Consider the following 17199-nt stretch of genomic DNA (forward strand, 5'->3'; position numbering starts at 1 on the left):
ATTTGTTGTTCTGGAGCTCTTGTACTGCCCCAGAGCTAAGGGCAAAATGAAACCTAATTTAGATATATCGTACATATGAATGAAACTCAATCATGCAATTGTACACATAATCAGTATCAAGTTTAAGTCATTTACTAGTTTGTATGTGTGCTGTAATAACATGCTCACACAGTATAGTCTTAAGACTGTGGACTTCTAGTGAACCAACGCCCTGTTCCCAGGAGTTTTGTATTCAATTTTGTATTCAACACCAATTCAATGTAACACCAACATTCCTTTTAATTTATGTTGTAGATCTGGAGTGTACTGCACACAATCATATTTATCAGGAAAAAAGCTGATAACCTGGATTGGATAATTTCTTACTGGTCTGGGGTGCAGTCTGGTAAATATACTTGAAGCTGTTCCTTTATTTTATTCAGGGATTAGGAACCAAATTTCCTAATCATCATTTCTCATATAGTAAAATTTTCTATTATCTGAAGAACCCCTATCAGTAGTATAACTTAAAATAGCAAATGGCATTTTGAAAATACAAAAATCAAGCCAACTGTTATCTTTGACATTTCTTTGCTATTTCTAAAAAAAATCACAGTGCTGCAAATATTATAAGCACAGCACACCGTGCTTTATCATATCATAATGGTCCATCATGTTATTGATATCTACAAGACTCCATTCATTTCATAACAGGATAATTTTGTCATATACATATCATATTATTTATTCAACTGCTTATAGATTAAATGTCTGATATATTGTGTTCGAGGCAATTTCATGTCATCCTTTTGCAATTTTTTTTTTTTTACTACACAAGACACTCACTACATATGTTTCCTTTTGGAATTCTGCTGCAGTAACATTTTCATAATTTTGTCTCATTCCTTACTTCTCTCTGCTATGTTTTTTAAAATTAATGACAGGCCCCCAAGTCAACTGGCAATAAGTGATCATGAACAGGAAACTCTTAATAAGAACTTTTAAAAGGCAGTGGTGACTTATGAAGGTTTTTGGGGACAGGCAGAATGTGTCCACTCTTAAACCCTGTAAGAAGAGCCAGTATGTTATTCATTTACCAGTAAACTATTATATGGAGTAGGAACAGCTTTATCACTATTCTGAATCCAGGAGAATTTCAAGAGAGCTATAGTAAGAGATTGCTGGGAGGTCTGTTAGTTGTCAAAAGGGTGGTAAAATAGGCCTTGTCTGCATAAAAACCCTGTTCCTACCCTGGTGCCAGTGTTGCCTCACTGCATAACACACGGCAACATTGGAAAAATAAAGTAGGCCTTCCTTGTTAATTGACTTTGCCCCAGAGTCAGCAAACTCACAGGAAGTCCTTGTGTTTCCCTGAAACCCCAATGTTAGTGCAGGGATTTTAAGTGTGTGAACTGCTGGACTGGACCCAAATTAGGCCCAATCGCTGTTCACATGGCAGGCAGTACACTCCTGCTTCCCTGTGCTGAGCAGCACAGGGAAAGAAGATAGCATATCCCCAGAACCTCATTTCCATACCTCCTAGAACTAAATGGACAGGTAACCCAGCACACCACTGTTTCTCCTCAGATTAGGCTGGACCACGTTGTTACCAAAACTGTTTTTTCCTGAAATTTTGGATATAGATGATGTCTCACATGGCCTCAGATGGAATCTGGGCTACTGTCAGCCATAATCCACAAGGCTAGGGAACATGTACACACCACACCCAAAGTGAGGTCAGCTTCAGCAAACAATGCCTTCCAGACAGTCTGGGAGTCACTAATGAGACTATGCATAATAATTATCGGCCTGTTTTGCTATTGCCTTTCTTGGGGAAGGTGATCGAGAGGGCAGTTGCAATCCAGCTTCAATTGATCTTGGATGATACGGATTATCTGGATCCATTTCAAACCGGGTTCTGGGTGGGCTACGGAGTTGAGAGTGCCATGGTTGCCCTGGTTGATGATCTCCGTCTGGGCATGGACAGGGGTAGCGTGTCCGTTAGTGCTCTTGGACATCTCAGCGGCTTTCGATACCATTGACCATGGTATCCTTCTGGAATGCCTGAGGGAGCTGGGAATCGGGGGCACTGTGCTCCAGTGGTTCCATTCCTACCTCTTGGGCAGATTCCAGATGGTGCAGCTGGGGGACGTGTGCTCCGACAAGAGGGCACTTACATCTGGTGTCCCTCAGGGAGCCATTCTGTCCCCCATGCCATTTAACATTTACATGAAACCGCTGGGAGAGATTATCCGGAGACATGGGGCGCGGTGTTATCAGTATGCTGATGACACCCAAATATATTTCTCTGTGTCTCCGACTGATGCAGTGACTAGGGATGGCATCTCTCCTCTTGATGCCTGCCTAGACTCGGTAATGGGCTGGATGAGGGAAAACAGACTCAGTTTGAATCCAGAGAAAACGGAAGTGCTCGTGATAGGTTCCCCCGGTCCGGGACTGGAGGTTTGTCCACCTGTCCTGAACGGGGTCACGCTCCCCTTGAAGGACTCTGTTCACAGCTTGGGGGTGCTCCTGGACTCGTTGCTCCACTTTACATCCCAGGTGGATGCGACGGTCCGGAGCACCAGCTATCAGCTTCAGTTGATACGCCAGCTGCGACCCTTCCTGGGCCGGAGGGACCTTGAAACGGTGGTACATGCTCTGGTAACGTCTCGTTTGGATTTCTGTAATGCGCTCTACATGGGGCAACCCTTGTACCATAGTCGGAAGCTACAGTTGGTTCAAAATATGGCAGCTAGATTGGTCACTGGATCTTCCAGGGCCACTCATATAACACCAGTATTAAAAGATCTACATTGGCTGCCTATTCGCTTCCGAGCACAATACAAGGTGTTGGTTATTACCTATAAAGCCCTAAATGGCTTGGGCCCAGGGTACTTGGAGAACCGCCTCTCCCCATATAATCCGCCCCGCACACTCAGATCGGCCGGGAAGCATTTGCTGAGAGTTCCAGACTTGAAATATGCCACAACAACGCGTAGGGCCTTTACCATCTCGGCCCCTCTGCTCTGGAACTCGCTTCCCGGTGAGCTCCACTCGGCCACTTCCCTTGATCGGTTCAGGAAGGAGTTAAAAACCTTCCTGTTCCAACAAGCCTTCCCCTAAGTGTTCCCTTGTTAGCCTCCCCTCTTCCCCCCCCCCTCACTGTTACTGTTGTTGTACATTCTAAGCTAGCTGGATATTGTTATATTGTTGATTGCATTTGGTGATTTGCTATTTTAATGTATATTTGCTGTGTTTTTATCTTGTAATGGCATTTTCTGTAACCCGCCTTGATCTGAGGAAAGGCGGGCTATAAATAAATATTTTATTATTTATTTATTATTATCTTTCTAGCCAAATAACCAGGAAAATGTGCAATGTTTGCCCACCTTGATCAGCTTACCCTTTTCCTTAGACTGTTGTCAGACCAGATCAAGCCCCCCAACACAACCAGAAACCTCTGATGAGGTGTCACCCAAACAACTGCACACCCTTTGCCAAAGGTTTAATTTCTGCCTTTAAAAATGCTTAGATTCCCTCCCTCACTGGGCTAGTCCAGATTGCAAGGGGAAGCTCTGTCCCTCTGCACTCTGATCTAGCTCCTGGCCCAGTCACCCACTCTGTGACTGAATTCCATCTCCATCTCAACTAACTGGACTCTGGAAAAGCCTTACTTTAGTATGTAACTACCTGTAAATCTATTCCATGCTAACCTCTGATTTCCCTGAGCCTTGTATGAATGTGTGTGTGTTAGTGAATGGCTGTGTGACTTTTTCTTCTTAATAAAAATAGATTTCGATTAGAAGACGTCTGTCTCTGCTCCATTTCTTAGTAATTCCCCGGTCTTCTCCGTATAATTATCGGGAGGCGAACCCGCAGGGCTGTTGTAGCCAGCCCATCTTGCAATGTTGAGCTAATAATAAATTCCCCTAATCAGCCCCTTGGCTACAATGTGACCAATGAGAAGAGAGGGTAAAGGGACCCCAGGCAGCCTGTCCACAGAGCTCCTGCAGTTACAAAAACAGTGGCCACAGCTCTGGGGAAAGAGATGGGCCAGCCATGCCAGTGTGGTGTTGGCCCATTTGACCCATATGAACAATGATGTGCCACTGCACTGGGTGCAGCCTGATGTGTGCAGCCACCATTGTGGTCAATCTAGTTCCAGAACACAATGCTCCTGACTGGCCCCAGACCTATGGCCAGTGCTTACAAGACCATAGTTAAGTTCAGAGAAATGGGAACTCCTTATATACTAGATAATATAAGAAATTCTGGACTATGTGGAAGGAATATATACTGCAGGTCTTTCCATGTCAGTGGGAAACCTTGGGGAAACTTCTTTAATGCAGGAGGAGGAGATGTAGCAAGGATTACATTGTCTAAGATGTCTTGTATAGATAGTCAAATGTTTAATGAAAGCTTTGCTCTAAAAACAACAACACTAGATCACAAATCACTTATTTAGGAACATGCTGCAATCATAAACTCAGAAAGGACTATGCCACAATGAAAACAGCAGGACTAACTTCTGAGTAAGCATACATAAAATTGCACAGATTAGTTTAAAGCAACATATAATCTGTAACTGTTTCTTTTATCATGCTACAAGTAACAGAAACTTTTTGACCACTATTGTCAGAAAGCTCTTCTAGTCAATATTACTTCATTCTTCAGTTTATAGGTTTCTTCAGCATAAACACACAATGAGCTGATATTTAGTATCATGGTACTTACTCTCCCATATCTGTTAGCATAGGATCCTGTAAGCAGGGAGTGGAAAATGATGATTGTCTCATCCAAATCCCAAATAAAAACTCTCTGTAAAAAGATAACCAAATCAATCAAATCTATCGAAGTGGTAAGTTAAAAAAAATTGATCAATAGATATACATGTGAGGATATCATTTTAAAGACTGAACTATACTAAAGCAATCTTTTTTTTTACTATTTTGGTGGAGATCAAGCAGAACAATGCTGAACAAAGTCACTAGCACAGCATCACAAAATTAACAGCTGTTAAGGTCTACTCAGGAGTAAATCCGATTGCATTTAGTGGAATTTCCTCAGAGGTACATCTAGAAGTGCAGACTGATCATTTCATTGATACTGCAGATTCCAACACACAGACATTCATATACATTATACAGTGGCATGTGGGAATCTTGTGTAGAAATGCAAAAATCGGGACACAGAAAATAATAGTATATTTTAAAAGGATCTTTTCTCTCTCAATGGTGAATTTCCACCTAGCAGAGAGGAGCAATGCTTCATAATTAAGGAAGGGTGCCATAACTCCTTGGGTTCCTTTTCTTGGTAGGAACAGTAAACATGGTGGATATTAGGGCCCTAGATAAGCTATTAGGATACACTGGATGAGAAGCAGCATATTCTAATTACCCCTTAACCAAGATATCTTCCCCCATAGGTCCAAGATTAGTGCATGTACAATGGCACAGGTTGTCAGGAATATTTCCTGGTGGCATGTATACATGCTATTCTCATCCTGACATCATGGCCCGGGAGGTGGATATTAGTTTGATCCTCTGGTATTTTTGAGCAAACAACAAGCATTCTTTGCTATTAGCAGATCACTCTCAGCCTTCACCACTTCAACACACTCCCTTTTGTGGTTAAAATACTGATAGATAATAACTACTCAGTTGTTAATAAGTGTGTTCATCTTGCCAGAGCTTAGTATCAAACATAGTTTGAAACTTTTCTCTCCATCTCAGCATATAAAAGGTAAAGGTAAAGGTAGACACTTGACATGAATGTCTAGTTGTAATCGACTGTAAGGGGCAGTGCTCATCTCCATTTCTAAGCTGAAGAGCCAGCATTGTATGAGGACTGCTGTGGTGGTCATGTGGCCAGCATGACTGCACCAAACACTGTTATCTTCCCACTGAGAAGTGGGACCTATCTATCTACTTGCATTTGCATGCTTTCAAACTGCTAGGTTGACAGAAGCTGGGACTAGTGACAAGATCTCACCCCATCATGCAGCACTTGGGCTGCAACCTTCCAATCTTCTGATCATCAGAACTGGCATCTTAACCACTAAGCCACCACATCGCTTTACTGCATAGAAGAATATGAAAAAATCTAATTGACAGTGAGAAGAGGAACCAGTGATGATGAATAAGGGTTTTTATTTGGATGGGGTTTTCTCTAAGAAGAACATTTAGAGAAATTCCCTTCCAAGAGAAAGAAGTAGAACTATCACATGAATGCCCTGGGGGAAAAAGCAACAGATGACAGCAATGGCTTCTTAATGAAGGGGGAAACCAGCAAGAGTTAAATGATTTTATAGGATAAATTCCCCATGATGAAGGACAACGTTTAAGGGTAAACAGGAGTGGTCCAAGTTGCCCTTGACTTTATTATTTGTCTTTCTTTTTCTGAGGACTTTCATGCATTAGAGCAGGCATTCCCAACCTTTTTGACTCACAGAGCCCTTACTTCTATGGCGGAGCCCCTAAGAAACCTACCCTATGAATTACAAGTTAATGGTGTTTAAGAGTATATATAAGAATATATTCTTATTTTTTAATTTCATTCAATTTTTATTTCTTCATTTTCCTGGAGTGGCCTGGAGCATCTGGGAAGTTCACGTGGAGCCCTAAGGGCTCCTTGGAGCACAGGCTGGGAACCCCTGCATTAGAGTATACTTTTAGGCTATTGTGCAGCCTTGGAAATGCCAGCTTTGTCTAATGTTTCTGTTGAGGGTGGGAGAAGAAATAAATAAAAATAGCTGTTTCATATACCTTACCTCTAGGTCAGAGTCAGGTGGTGGTGAAGGATTATTATTCCTTCTGCCTCTGCCACGTGATTTGCCATCTGAGCTGCGACGTAACCTGTCTGCATCTGAATCTTTAATGGGTGTCGTTGGGCTGTGGATTGTACTATACTCTGCTGCAAGGGAAAAATTTGTTCATGCTTTAGTTTAGTAACAATTTAACCTATGCAGATATCTAACACAAGTTCAGAAAGCTAACAATCATATACAATCTTCCACCATTTCAGGTTGTTTTTGTTTTGTTTTTGTTCCTATGCCAAACATAAGGAGAAGCAAACTGAGACTAAGAGAATAGGTATATCAAATACTGTTAGAAACAAATAATTACTACTCATAAATATTTTTATAAGAAAATTCTATAAAAAAAATATACTGACAAAAATGCATTACGTCCTTTTTTAAAAAAAAAAAACATGCTTAACCTCTTGTTTTTATTTTTGGAAAAAAATTGTAAATTTTTTTTTAAAAATAGCTTTCTTTTACAAATATCCCAATAGTTGATCTGATAAGACCTTTACTCAACTGTAACACATAGTATTATCATTCAAAGTAATTCTTTCTGCATACTGTTCTTTCCTATTAAGAGTGAACAAACACTCATCATAGTCAACCTGTAAAAACTGTTCAGTTCTCATGATCACCTACAAACAATATTGTTAACATTACACAGGGAATGTACTTGTTAACTGGTGACTTGCAAGCAGAAGGGCCCCATGGGTCTTTCTACTGTAAGGGAACCTCTTACTATCTGGTATGCTATTCTTCCTCTGCAAAGTAAGGATCTTTTTTTCCTCTCAGAAGACAGTATGAGCATTCCTTTCAAATGTTTAAAGACCCTTAAGGATTTTTTGATTATTCAAACAGCGTATCAAAGGTCCAGTTTAATTTTCCGGATAAATCACAGGCTGCTAGCCCATCTGTTATTACCACTACCTGAAAATTATCAACCAACAGTCACTAGTTGACACTTGGCAATTTAATAATGGAAAAATGCTGACCAATGTAGGCACAGGATTAACTATGAATTAAACTTTATTCAGAGAATTTAGTACTGTATATTACATTATTATCTTTCAACTGCAACATTCTACAATGTACCAAACTGAAAGTAAATAATGGGCCCAAACAGACAGGCCAAAATAAAGCTGCTTCGGGTCTCTTTGCAGGTATGCTGTTTAAATGCTGCATGCATCCTAATAGGCCAGACGCCGCACCAAAGCCATGCTCCAATCCTAAGGACTAGAACACAGCTTTGGCACAGCTTCTTGACTCTTAAGATGTGTGTGTCATTTAAATAGCATACCTCCAAAGTGACCCTGGGGCGCCCTTTCCGCGGCGCCGGAAGGATCTCCGAAACAGAGCTCTTCCAGGTTTGTGTTGCTCACGCAGCCTTTACATGGCTGCACCAGATACACAAATGACAAAGGGGCCAAGCAGCCCCTTTCTCTTCATCCTCGTTGCTGTCGGGTGTCCTTGGGGCATGAAACCCCAAGGACACCCCTTTGCAGGCTGCGGGGAAGCAGCCTTTTGCCGCTTCCCCACGGCCTGGAAAGCAGCGGATTGGGGCCTCAGAGGCTGCCGTAGTGGCAGCTGAGGCCCCAATCCGGTGGGGAAAGGGGCAGGAACAGGCCGCCCCAAAAGGGCGGTCTGTAAACCACCTTTGAATGCTGCTTTATGTCTTCAGTTTGAAAGGGCAGAAGGAAGGACCATGGTAGATGGACCATCCAGTGTAAGTCAGAATGTTCTGGATTGACTTGCCTTTATAGGATTAATCTGAAAAAGTTTGGGCAGGATTTTCAGGTAGAAAATCAGGTGTGGTTAAGAATACCAGCATCCAACAGTCCAAGCAGGAGTGGACACCATCTGTCACTTGGAGAATGTAATGTCACACTGTGTGAACCATGGGCCACTGATAGTTGGTCTTTGTGAGATATCAATCAGGAAGTCAACATTTCTTTCAAATGACAGAAAAACATTTTTAAAAGGAAATTTTAAGTGGGACCAGAAAAAAAGGTATCTCAAGGAATGGGCCTGTTTAGGGTTCCAGCTTGTTAGCAAGCTGTGTTCATTTCCAAGATAATCCATTCTAGGAACTGTTATACTTTTCTGTTCACACACACATACACCACTTCCAGCTTCAGTAGTCCCAACAGAACACTAGTGTTCCAAAGATTCTGAGTATTCTCAGTCTTATTTGGGCAGCTTTTAGGAGAGGAAGGGAAGGTGTTCCTCTTGCAGACCATGAAGCATGTCAGAATCTGTTCATATTTTCCTTGTGCATGGATTTAATTGCTGACTCTTACTCTGCAGTGTAATACACATATTGCTTGATAGAACATACCTCTTTTTATCATGGGGCTCTCCAGATGCTGGACTGCAACTCTTAGCATTCCTCACCATTGGGTATGCCAGGGGTTGCAGTCCAACAACAACAGAAATTTTGGAAGATCCCTACTCCTCTCCTATAGCAATAAAAGGATAGCACTGCATTCACTGTTAGATAAACACAAAGATTCAAGTTCCAATGAAGCCTTACAATGCAACCCCTCCAGATCCAAGTCCCAGACAGGTGTTACCTGTCTTACTCTCAGGTAAATAAGGAAGAGATTGCAATCTTAATCTTGCAATTAATATGTAAAATAAAATCTAAACAAGGAGTTGAAGCTCTATAAAGGCTGTTCTGCATCTTGTAATTTGTATTTTTTTTTTAACTTTTGTTAGTGCGGCTAGTTATAATTGTTTTATAACAATGTCATTAAAACATTGTTTTAATAATAATAATAATAATAATAATAATAATAATAATAAATAAATTGTATTTGTATACCTATTTTCCATAGATCAAAGCGGTTTACAGACCATATAAAAACCATTAAAAACATCTCATAAAAATAGATAAAATCCAGTAATACAAATTATACAAAATCTAAACACAATCATTCAACAGGGTAAGGCAGAGAATCGATGGGAATGGGAATATTCAGCTTCATTTTACAGGGGGGAAGGCTTGACAAAAGAGGAAGGTTTTGAGCCTCTTTTTAAATGTTACCAGGGAGGTCACAAGATGGAGCTCCTTGGGGAGACCATTCCAAATTTGTGGGGCCGCCACTGAATAGGCCATCCGGGATGTAGAAACATGTTTGGAAGATGGAATTTCCAACAAGTTCTTCCCGGACGTCCTGAGTGTGCGGGGTGGATTATATGGGGAGATGCGGTCCCTCAAGTAACTCGGGCCCAAGCCATATAGGGCTTTATAGGTAATAACCAACACCTTGTATTGTGCTCGGAAGCGAATAGGCAGCCAGTGGAGATCTTTCAGAATAGGTGTTATATGGTCAAACCTGGATGCACCGGTGACCAATCTTGCTGCCATGTTTTGTAGTAGCTGAAGCTTCCGGGCTTGGTACAAGGGTAGCCCCATGTAGAGCGCATTACAGAAATCTAGACGAGAGGTTACCAGAGCGTGTACCACAGTTTCAAGGTCCCTTTGGCCCAGAGGTAGGGTCGCAGTTGGCGTATCAACCAAAGTTGATAGCAAGCACTTCTGACCGTCGCATCTACTTGAGATGTCAACTGCAGAGACGAGTCCAGAAGTACTCCTAAACTGCGAACTTCATCCTTCAGGGGAAGTGTGACCCCATTCAGGACAGATGGATAAACTTCCTTCCCCGGGCCTGGGGAACCTATCACAAGCACTTCTGTTTTCTATGGATTCAGACTGAGTTTGTTTTCCCTCATCCAGCCCATTACCGACTCCAGGCAGGCGTTCAAAGGAGAGACTCCATCCTTAGTCACTGCATCAGTCGGAGAGACAGAGAAGCATATTTGGGTGTCATCAGCATACTGATAACACCGTGCCCCGTGTCTCCGGATGATCTCTCCCAGAGGTTTCATGTAAATGTTAAACAAAGTGGGGGACAATATAGCTCCCTGAGGGACACCAGATGTAAGTTCCTTCTTAGAGGAGCAAGTGTCCCCCAACTGCACCATCTGGAATCTGCCCAAGAGGTAGGAACGGAATCACTGGAGCACAGTGCCCCTGATACCCAACTCCCTTAGGCGTTCCAGAAGGATGTGAGAAAATCATTGTTTATTATAGGAAAAGCTGCTTAAAACAACAACAACCTCATGGCTCTTCATCCTGTCCACTCCCCAGGAACCCAGTCTCTCTCAGTACTGTTTAAACAGTACCACAAATTCAGCATTCTTTTACCCATACCTTTCAAGTACCAAAAATATGGCCTACAGAGCCAATAAAATCACCAATTACCTGCTGTAGGATCTGTAACTGCTTGACTTGTAATGCCAGATGGTGGTTCTTGAAGCTGGTATGTTGCATTGGAGGAAGGTGTTGTTGGACTTGTGTTGCTGCTTGTCATATAATGTGAAGGATATGGCGAACTGTTATAATACTGTGCATATTGACCTTGGCCAAAGCTGGGGTAAGATGGATATTCCTGTCAGAATGTATAAAAAACCCCTCTATTAAACTTTCCTACCATCATGCTGCTGAGTTTTAGTACATATTTCTAAATATTTGTGTAAAAATCTCTACCATAAAGTTTAATGCCAGAAGAGCTGTCACAGAACTGAAAATTAATGTGAAAAAATCTGATCATACTGGCATATTTTTTTTAAAAAAAAATACAACATGATTTCAAATAGTTTACATTTTTCTGTTGTCTGTGTCTTGCTCTAGCCTATCGTAATACAGGATGGGCTATCGATATTTCAGTGAAGAACATTAAATTAATAAACAATAAAATGTGGCCTGTAAAAGCAAATTTCCATGTAGTTCCCAAGATTCTAAGTTATCTCAAAATTTATGTTTTGTCATGTCTTTTTCAAAAGCTTATTTGGTACTCTGTCATTTAATTACACACACACACACACACACACACACACATACACACATCTGCATTTACCTGCTGCGAGCTATTAAATCCGGTTGAATTTGTAAGTGAATTATTTCCAGCATATATTCCAGATGATGTTGTAAAACTGCTTCCTGAAACAAACAGAGTGCATATATGAACAGCCAGTATAATGTCTTTGAAAAGACTATCACAATGCATCAACAGTAACATGATATTTTTTTCAAAAATATTTTCCATATGTTGATACAGTAATTAATCTACTTTTGTCATCAGTACTGGAACAAATTATACTAAGAAGTGATAAATCATTGTTTTCGTAGCTCTACATTATAATATACGAAGGTTAAAAAGTTAGTTGAATGGAATGCATTAAACATAAAATACAAATTCAGAATCACCTGGCTTTCTTTTATTATTTTAGGCATCATAAGAATCAAACGACTTGATCAGCTGAGTTACATGGCACAAAGCCTGCTGGACTGTTCCATTTCAAATGCCGGGTAGGATACTCACGTTTTAAAATTCTTGCAAAGACTTTCTGCACCACAGAAAACTAGCATAAAGATTTTCTATGTACAGAGAAAGTTTTTGTCTCGGAGAACACTGAATGATATGCTCTTCCCCTGAAGTACTGAATAAAAATTCAAAGCAATCATTTCATGCAGTACTATTTGTAACTGCATGGTTTGGCTGTAATACACCTCTCAGATAAATGTAAGTAGAATGAGATCCCACAAATATTTACTTGCACATTTTTAGTTAGATGCACTTATGCATAAATGTAATTACAATAGACTGGATAGATTTAGTCCTATATAGAGCTCAGCAAATAAAATTAGTTAAATCTTATCACTTTCAGTGTGGCTACTCTGTCTTTTTCCTTTTTTCACTTGATCTTGGGAGAAACAGAAAACCTCAGAATATATATCAATCAGCAAACCTTACATTTTATATCTGTGAAAATGTAACATTTTAGAACTGTGGTTACCCGTATATTTTTCTCTATGGTATAGAAAGAACAATGTTCTGCCAAAGTGCTGTGACACTTCTTTGCTTCTCCAATAATGACAGAAATAATTAGTTCATTAAAACGGTTTTTGAGTGTACAGCCTTGGGCAGCACTTTCCTCTTTTCTTGAGAACTTATTATTGCCCTGACACCAAGAGCATTATTACATGACATTTCAAGTAGAAAGGCCATTGCCTAAATGTGCCTGGGCACTGCAATCCTCTCTCAACCTTAGCTACCCAAAATAGACAGATGGACCCTCTGTTTTTAATGCTATCAACAAAGCTGTACTTTTTAAAGGGCAATAACCTCCTTCTGGCTCAAAAGCAAATTCAGACATATGGACACTTAAGAGTCAAAATGTGTGAAGGAGGGGTGAGAGAAAGGGACCTTCAAAAAAAAATGTACCAGTTTGCAGGATGGTAAAAATGCACTGAACTGACCAAATGTCCTTAATCTGACATCATAATTTCTCATTACTATATGAAACACCCAGTCCAACAACAGAGATATCAAGAGAATGAAAGAAGCAGAAGGAGAAAAATAACAATCCAACATTCACAGGAAAGTAAATAACTTTTGTTTCCTTTCTCTGAAAATTGGAAACTATAAAAAATTCCTACCAATAAAAATAATTTTCTTAAACATATAAAAGCCACTAACACAAAAGGATGGCAGAAGAAGGGGGGGGGGGGAATCTTCACCCTCAAAAGCCTTGCCTTGACTGCAGATAGTATGCAGTGATACAATTTATAAACATGGTGTGGTATTTGTTACTTGGTGACTGGACCCATGTGCGTAACCAGAACACATGGCTAATGTGGATATTTTTATTTCCTCATATGTGGGATCTTCAAGCATGATTAAATCTGTGTTGAACCTCACTGGACACACTGATGAACTGCAAGTAGTCTCAGAGAAACTAGCATATATGTGGGAAAGAAGATAGGAAAACTCTGAAACTGTGTCAGACAGGGAAGGTAGTTCTGTGATTCTGTCTATAAATAACAGGTATTCTCTGTGTGTATGTGTGTGTGTGTGCGCGTGCACACAGAAGAGCTATCATCTGTCTGTCTGTCTGTCTGTCTGTCTGTCTGTCTATCTATCTATCTATCTATCTATCTATCTATCTATCTATCTATCTATCTATGTAATCTCTCACTCTCTCTTTGTTGTTGTGTGCCTTCAAGTCATTTCTGACTTATGGCAAACCTATCATGGGGTTTTCTTGACAATTTGTTCAGAGGAGGTTTGCCATTGCTCTCCTATGAAGTTGAAAGCATGTGACTTACCCAAGGTAACCCAGTGAGTTTCATGGACAAACTAAGAACTGAACTTCTATCTGAAATGTCTAGATGGAAGGAGCAATTTTGCTATGCTTTTGGCCCCTATGAACTGTTCTACATGGGGGGGGGGGGGGGTTACACACACAGACACACACATACACACACACACACAAACACGTTGAGTATCCGTTATCTGAAATTCTGAAATCTGAATTACTCCAGAATCCAAAGCTTTTTGAGCAACAACACAAGTAGCACAGTACGCACCTGTACTTCATTTGTGAGGCTGGAAAGAGAGTTGGCTGAAAAGAGATGCAAGGATCTATGAAATGGCAGGCATCCATATCTCCCACCCTTTTACAGATCATCACTCTCTCTCCAGGTTCATTATATCTCATTATGCATATGTAAATGCAGGTATTCCAAAATAATAATACAAAAAAAAAATCAGAAATATGGACCACTTCTGGTACCAAGAATTTTGCAGATATTATATATATATATATATATATATATATGTGTGTGTGTGTGTGTGTGTGTGTGTGTGTATATACATACATACTTTCATTATATAGGACTTTTCCTTTACCTTAGTTTTATGCTTAAATTCATTTTTCAATTGTTTGTGTCTGTATGCATGCGGGCATGCACCTACATATGAGGAAGCAAGGTAAACAGATGATAAAAGGGAGAGGTATCATTTTTATGACATTTTAAACTATGACTTTTAAATTATGATTATGATTGTTGGCTATTGATGAACTGATGAACTGTTATTTTAGAGAACTAATAGGAATGTGGGTCAATTCAATATTAGTGTTTTATTGATCGTATTTTGTATTATCGTATCATTTTTACTGATGTAATCCTGTCTCGATCCTTGGGAGAGGCGGGAAATATAAACACACTTTATTATTACTATTATTAAAAGGTTTTCGATAAAATGCAAACAAACATTTAAATTTGTAATTCTAGATTGACTATCTCAGAACAGCTATATAAAATACTTGCATATATTATGAACAGAATTTGGGAAATGCTTTTATCCTTATTTTTTTAAAAGGCAAATAATTGAATGGAAAAAAATCCGAGCAAGTGGAGAAGAAAATGGAAGCTACAGGAAGGAACAAGTAGAATTGGTGGGAGGAGACATTCAGATTAAAGAGAGTTCAGGCAGACAAAGGAATGCACAAAACATGTTCTGAGTAAATGCTTACTTGTGAGCAATCTTGAAGAGAAACCTCTAATGGGTAGAATAGCTCCCTTAGGATTCTCATTACTTCTTTGGCACAGATTTTGTGAGAATAATTCAAGACACTAATTGCAGAACCACATTATTATTTTTAAAGATAAACTATACAATCAAAATAATCCTGATTATGCAGCTAAAATACATAAATTAGAAATGTTCCACATGTTTCCCCAGAAGGGTAGCTAGAATCATAGAGTTGGAAGAGACCACAAGGGCAACTTGGTATTTGAAGTTCTCAGAGCCAGTAAGCAGCTTTCACAGTGGCAGTAACAGCCTGTCACAAACTCCAGATGGGACTACTTATGCGAACTCATGTCATTTGACCCAGAAGTGTAGACTTATAGCACAGAAAGTCTGGTGTGTGAGCCATGTCTATTTGATTCCATTTTTTTCCTATAACAGGCAAACTCAAATAGCTCATTGGCAACAAGCTGCAAGAAATGTCATCCTCAATCTGAAAATGATGTATCTCACTATAGCATCAACCATAACATAAAAAGTGTGAACACAGGACAGATATGTGACTTGCACATTATGTGTTATTCCTTGTATTTAGTAACTGAAGCTTCTCTAAAATGTTAACATATCCTATTCTTGAATTTTATTAGCTAGCCAGAATTTGGGATTGGATCTTCAGTGGAATTTTCAAATATGTAATAATTGGTAAAAGAACTGCTGGACATTTCATTTTAAAGAAAATAAATGGAATAAGAATTAGTTAATATACAAACCAAACTATGCCCCTTTATCAGTATCAATTGCAATAGCAAGTACATTTCTATACCGCTTATCAGTGCATTTAAGCACTCCCTAAGCAGTTTACAAAGTGTAAGATAATTGCCCCCAACAAGCTGGGTACTCATTTTACTGACCTCAGAAGGATGCAAGCCTGAGTTGGGCTTGAGCCCTAACATAAAGTTATTTGCTAAAATTCTTGATAGCTAGTTTCTTCTTGAACTATGCAGTGATCTCTGAGATATTCATAACTCTGCAAATTCATAAGAACCTATGAAATATATTATTGCACTTCAGCCAGAATACTATAAGAAACATCTCTTTCATCTTATGACCATTACTGACTCCCATGGAGAATGGGCAAGGTCTCAGAGACCATAACAAATGTGAAACAGGTTTCTAAAGTGCTACATAGACCACCCAAGACCAGCTCAGAAATGCTTCAAAATTTTTTTAAATTTGCCACATTTTAACAATGTATGTCGTGGCATGCTGCTTTCATGACAAATGATTAACAACAACAAAACAGTAAATACTATGTGTAATGCCATGAAATATAAAGCCTTAAAGCAAAATAATTTATTTTGAAACTTCAAAAATTAAAAATAATTTTGTAAATGGATTGAAATAGATGCATCATGAAAGATGCTGGGACCAGAACATTATCTTCATGATCATCATCGTTGTTGTTGTTGTTGTTATTGAATGTTTTTAAGAAGTGCTTCAGAAATCTCCTAAGCAATTCCAATAAATGCCTTGCCATCAATGCAGACTTTTCACTTTCTTTATGAATAACTTTCTTACCTTCCCTCTTCTCCGTACAATACACAGAGGGACTAATTTTGCTAATTGCTAATTTTAGAGGTATACTCAATAAGCATTGCATTTTTGCATAGCCATTATAGTTTTGTACAACTGCACAAAAATAACTGTCTTGAGGGTTAATCAGACAAGCCAGGAGAGCACAGACAGAGCCCTTGCTTTCCTGGCCCTGGGCCCAACCTGGATTGGTCCTGTACTTGTGTGGGGATGGCTGGAGGTTTATACTCCTTTCCCCCACACCATGGAGCCATTACCACTATACACCCGTTACCTTACTCCTCCATTGTGGCTAGTGAAAAGCCCCCATTCACAGCCTCTGATGTCAAAACAGGGCACCTGGCCATGCAGGGGTAGCCAGGCACCTCGCTTTGATGTCAGAGGTACAACAGGGGGTCTGCCATGGAGTTTCAGAGAAATTCTATGACAAATAGAAGGTCATTT

The 17199-nt window shown here is 39.8% G+C and overlaps 1 protein-coding gene across 9 annotated transcripts in view; it reads right to left on the minus strand.

The window, feature by feature from the left end:
• EYA1 (EYA transcriptional coactivator and phosphatase 1) overlaps nucleotides 1–17199 on the minus strand; it is a 119650-nt gene that overhangs the window by 60328 nt on the left and 42123 nt on the right. For all 9 annotated transcript variants that reach the window (XM_089517442.1, XM_089517449.1, XM_089517447.1 and 6 more), the window contains 4 exons: nucleotides 11704–11786; nucleotides 11049–11235; nucleotides 6752–6894; nucleotides 4717–4800 (listed from right to left, as the gene is read on the minus strand). In XM_089517442.1, the coding sequence (XP_089373568.1) occupies nucleotides 4717–4800; nucleotides 6752–6894; nucleotides 11049–11235; nucleotides 11704–11786 (497 nt within the window). The remainder of the gene's footprint in view (nucleotides 1–4716; nucleotides 4801–6751; nucleotides 6895–11048; nucleotides 11236–11703; nucleotides 11787–17199) is intronic.

Source organism: Sceloporus occidentalis, unplaced genomic scaffold, assembly GCF_023333645.1.
Source record: "Sceloporus occidentalis isolate IW3139 unplaced genomic scaffold, rSceOcc1.0.p SCAF_3, whole genome shotgun sequence".
Taxonomy (NCBI): Eukaryota; Metazoa; Chordata; class Lepidosauria; order Squamata; family Phrynosomatidae; genus Sceloporus; species Sceloporus occidentalis.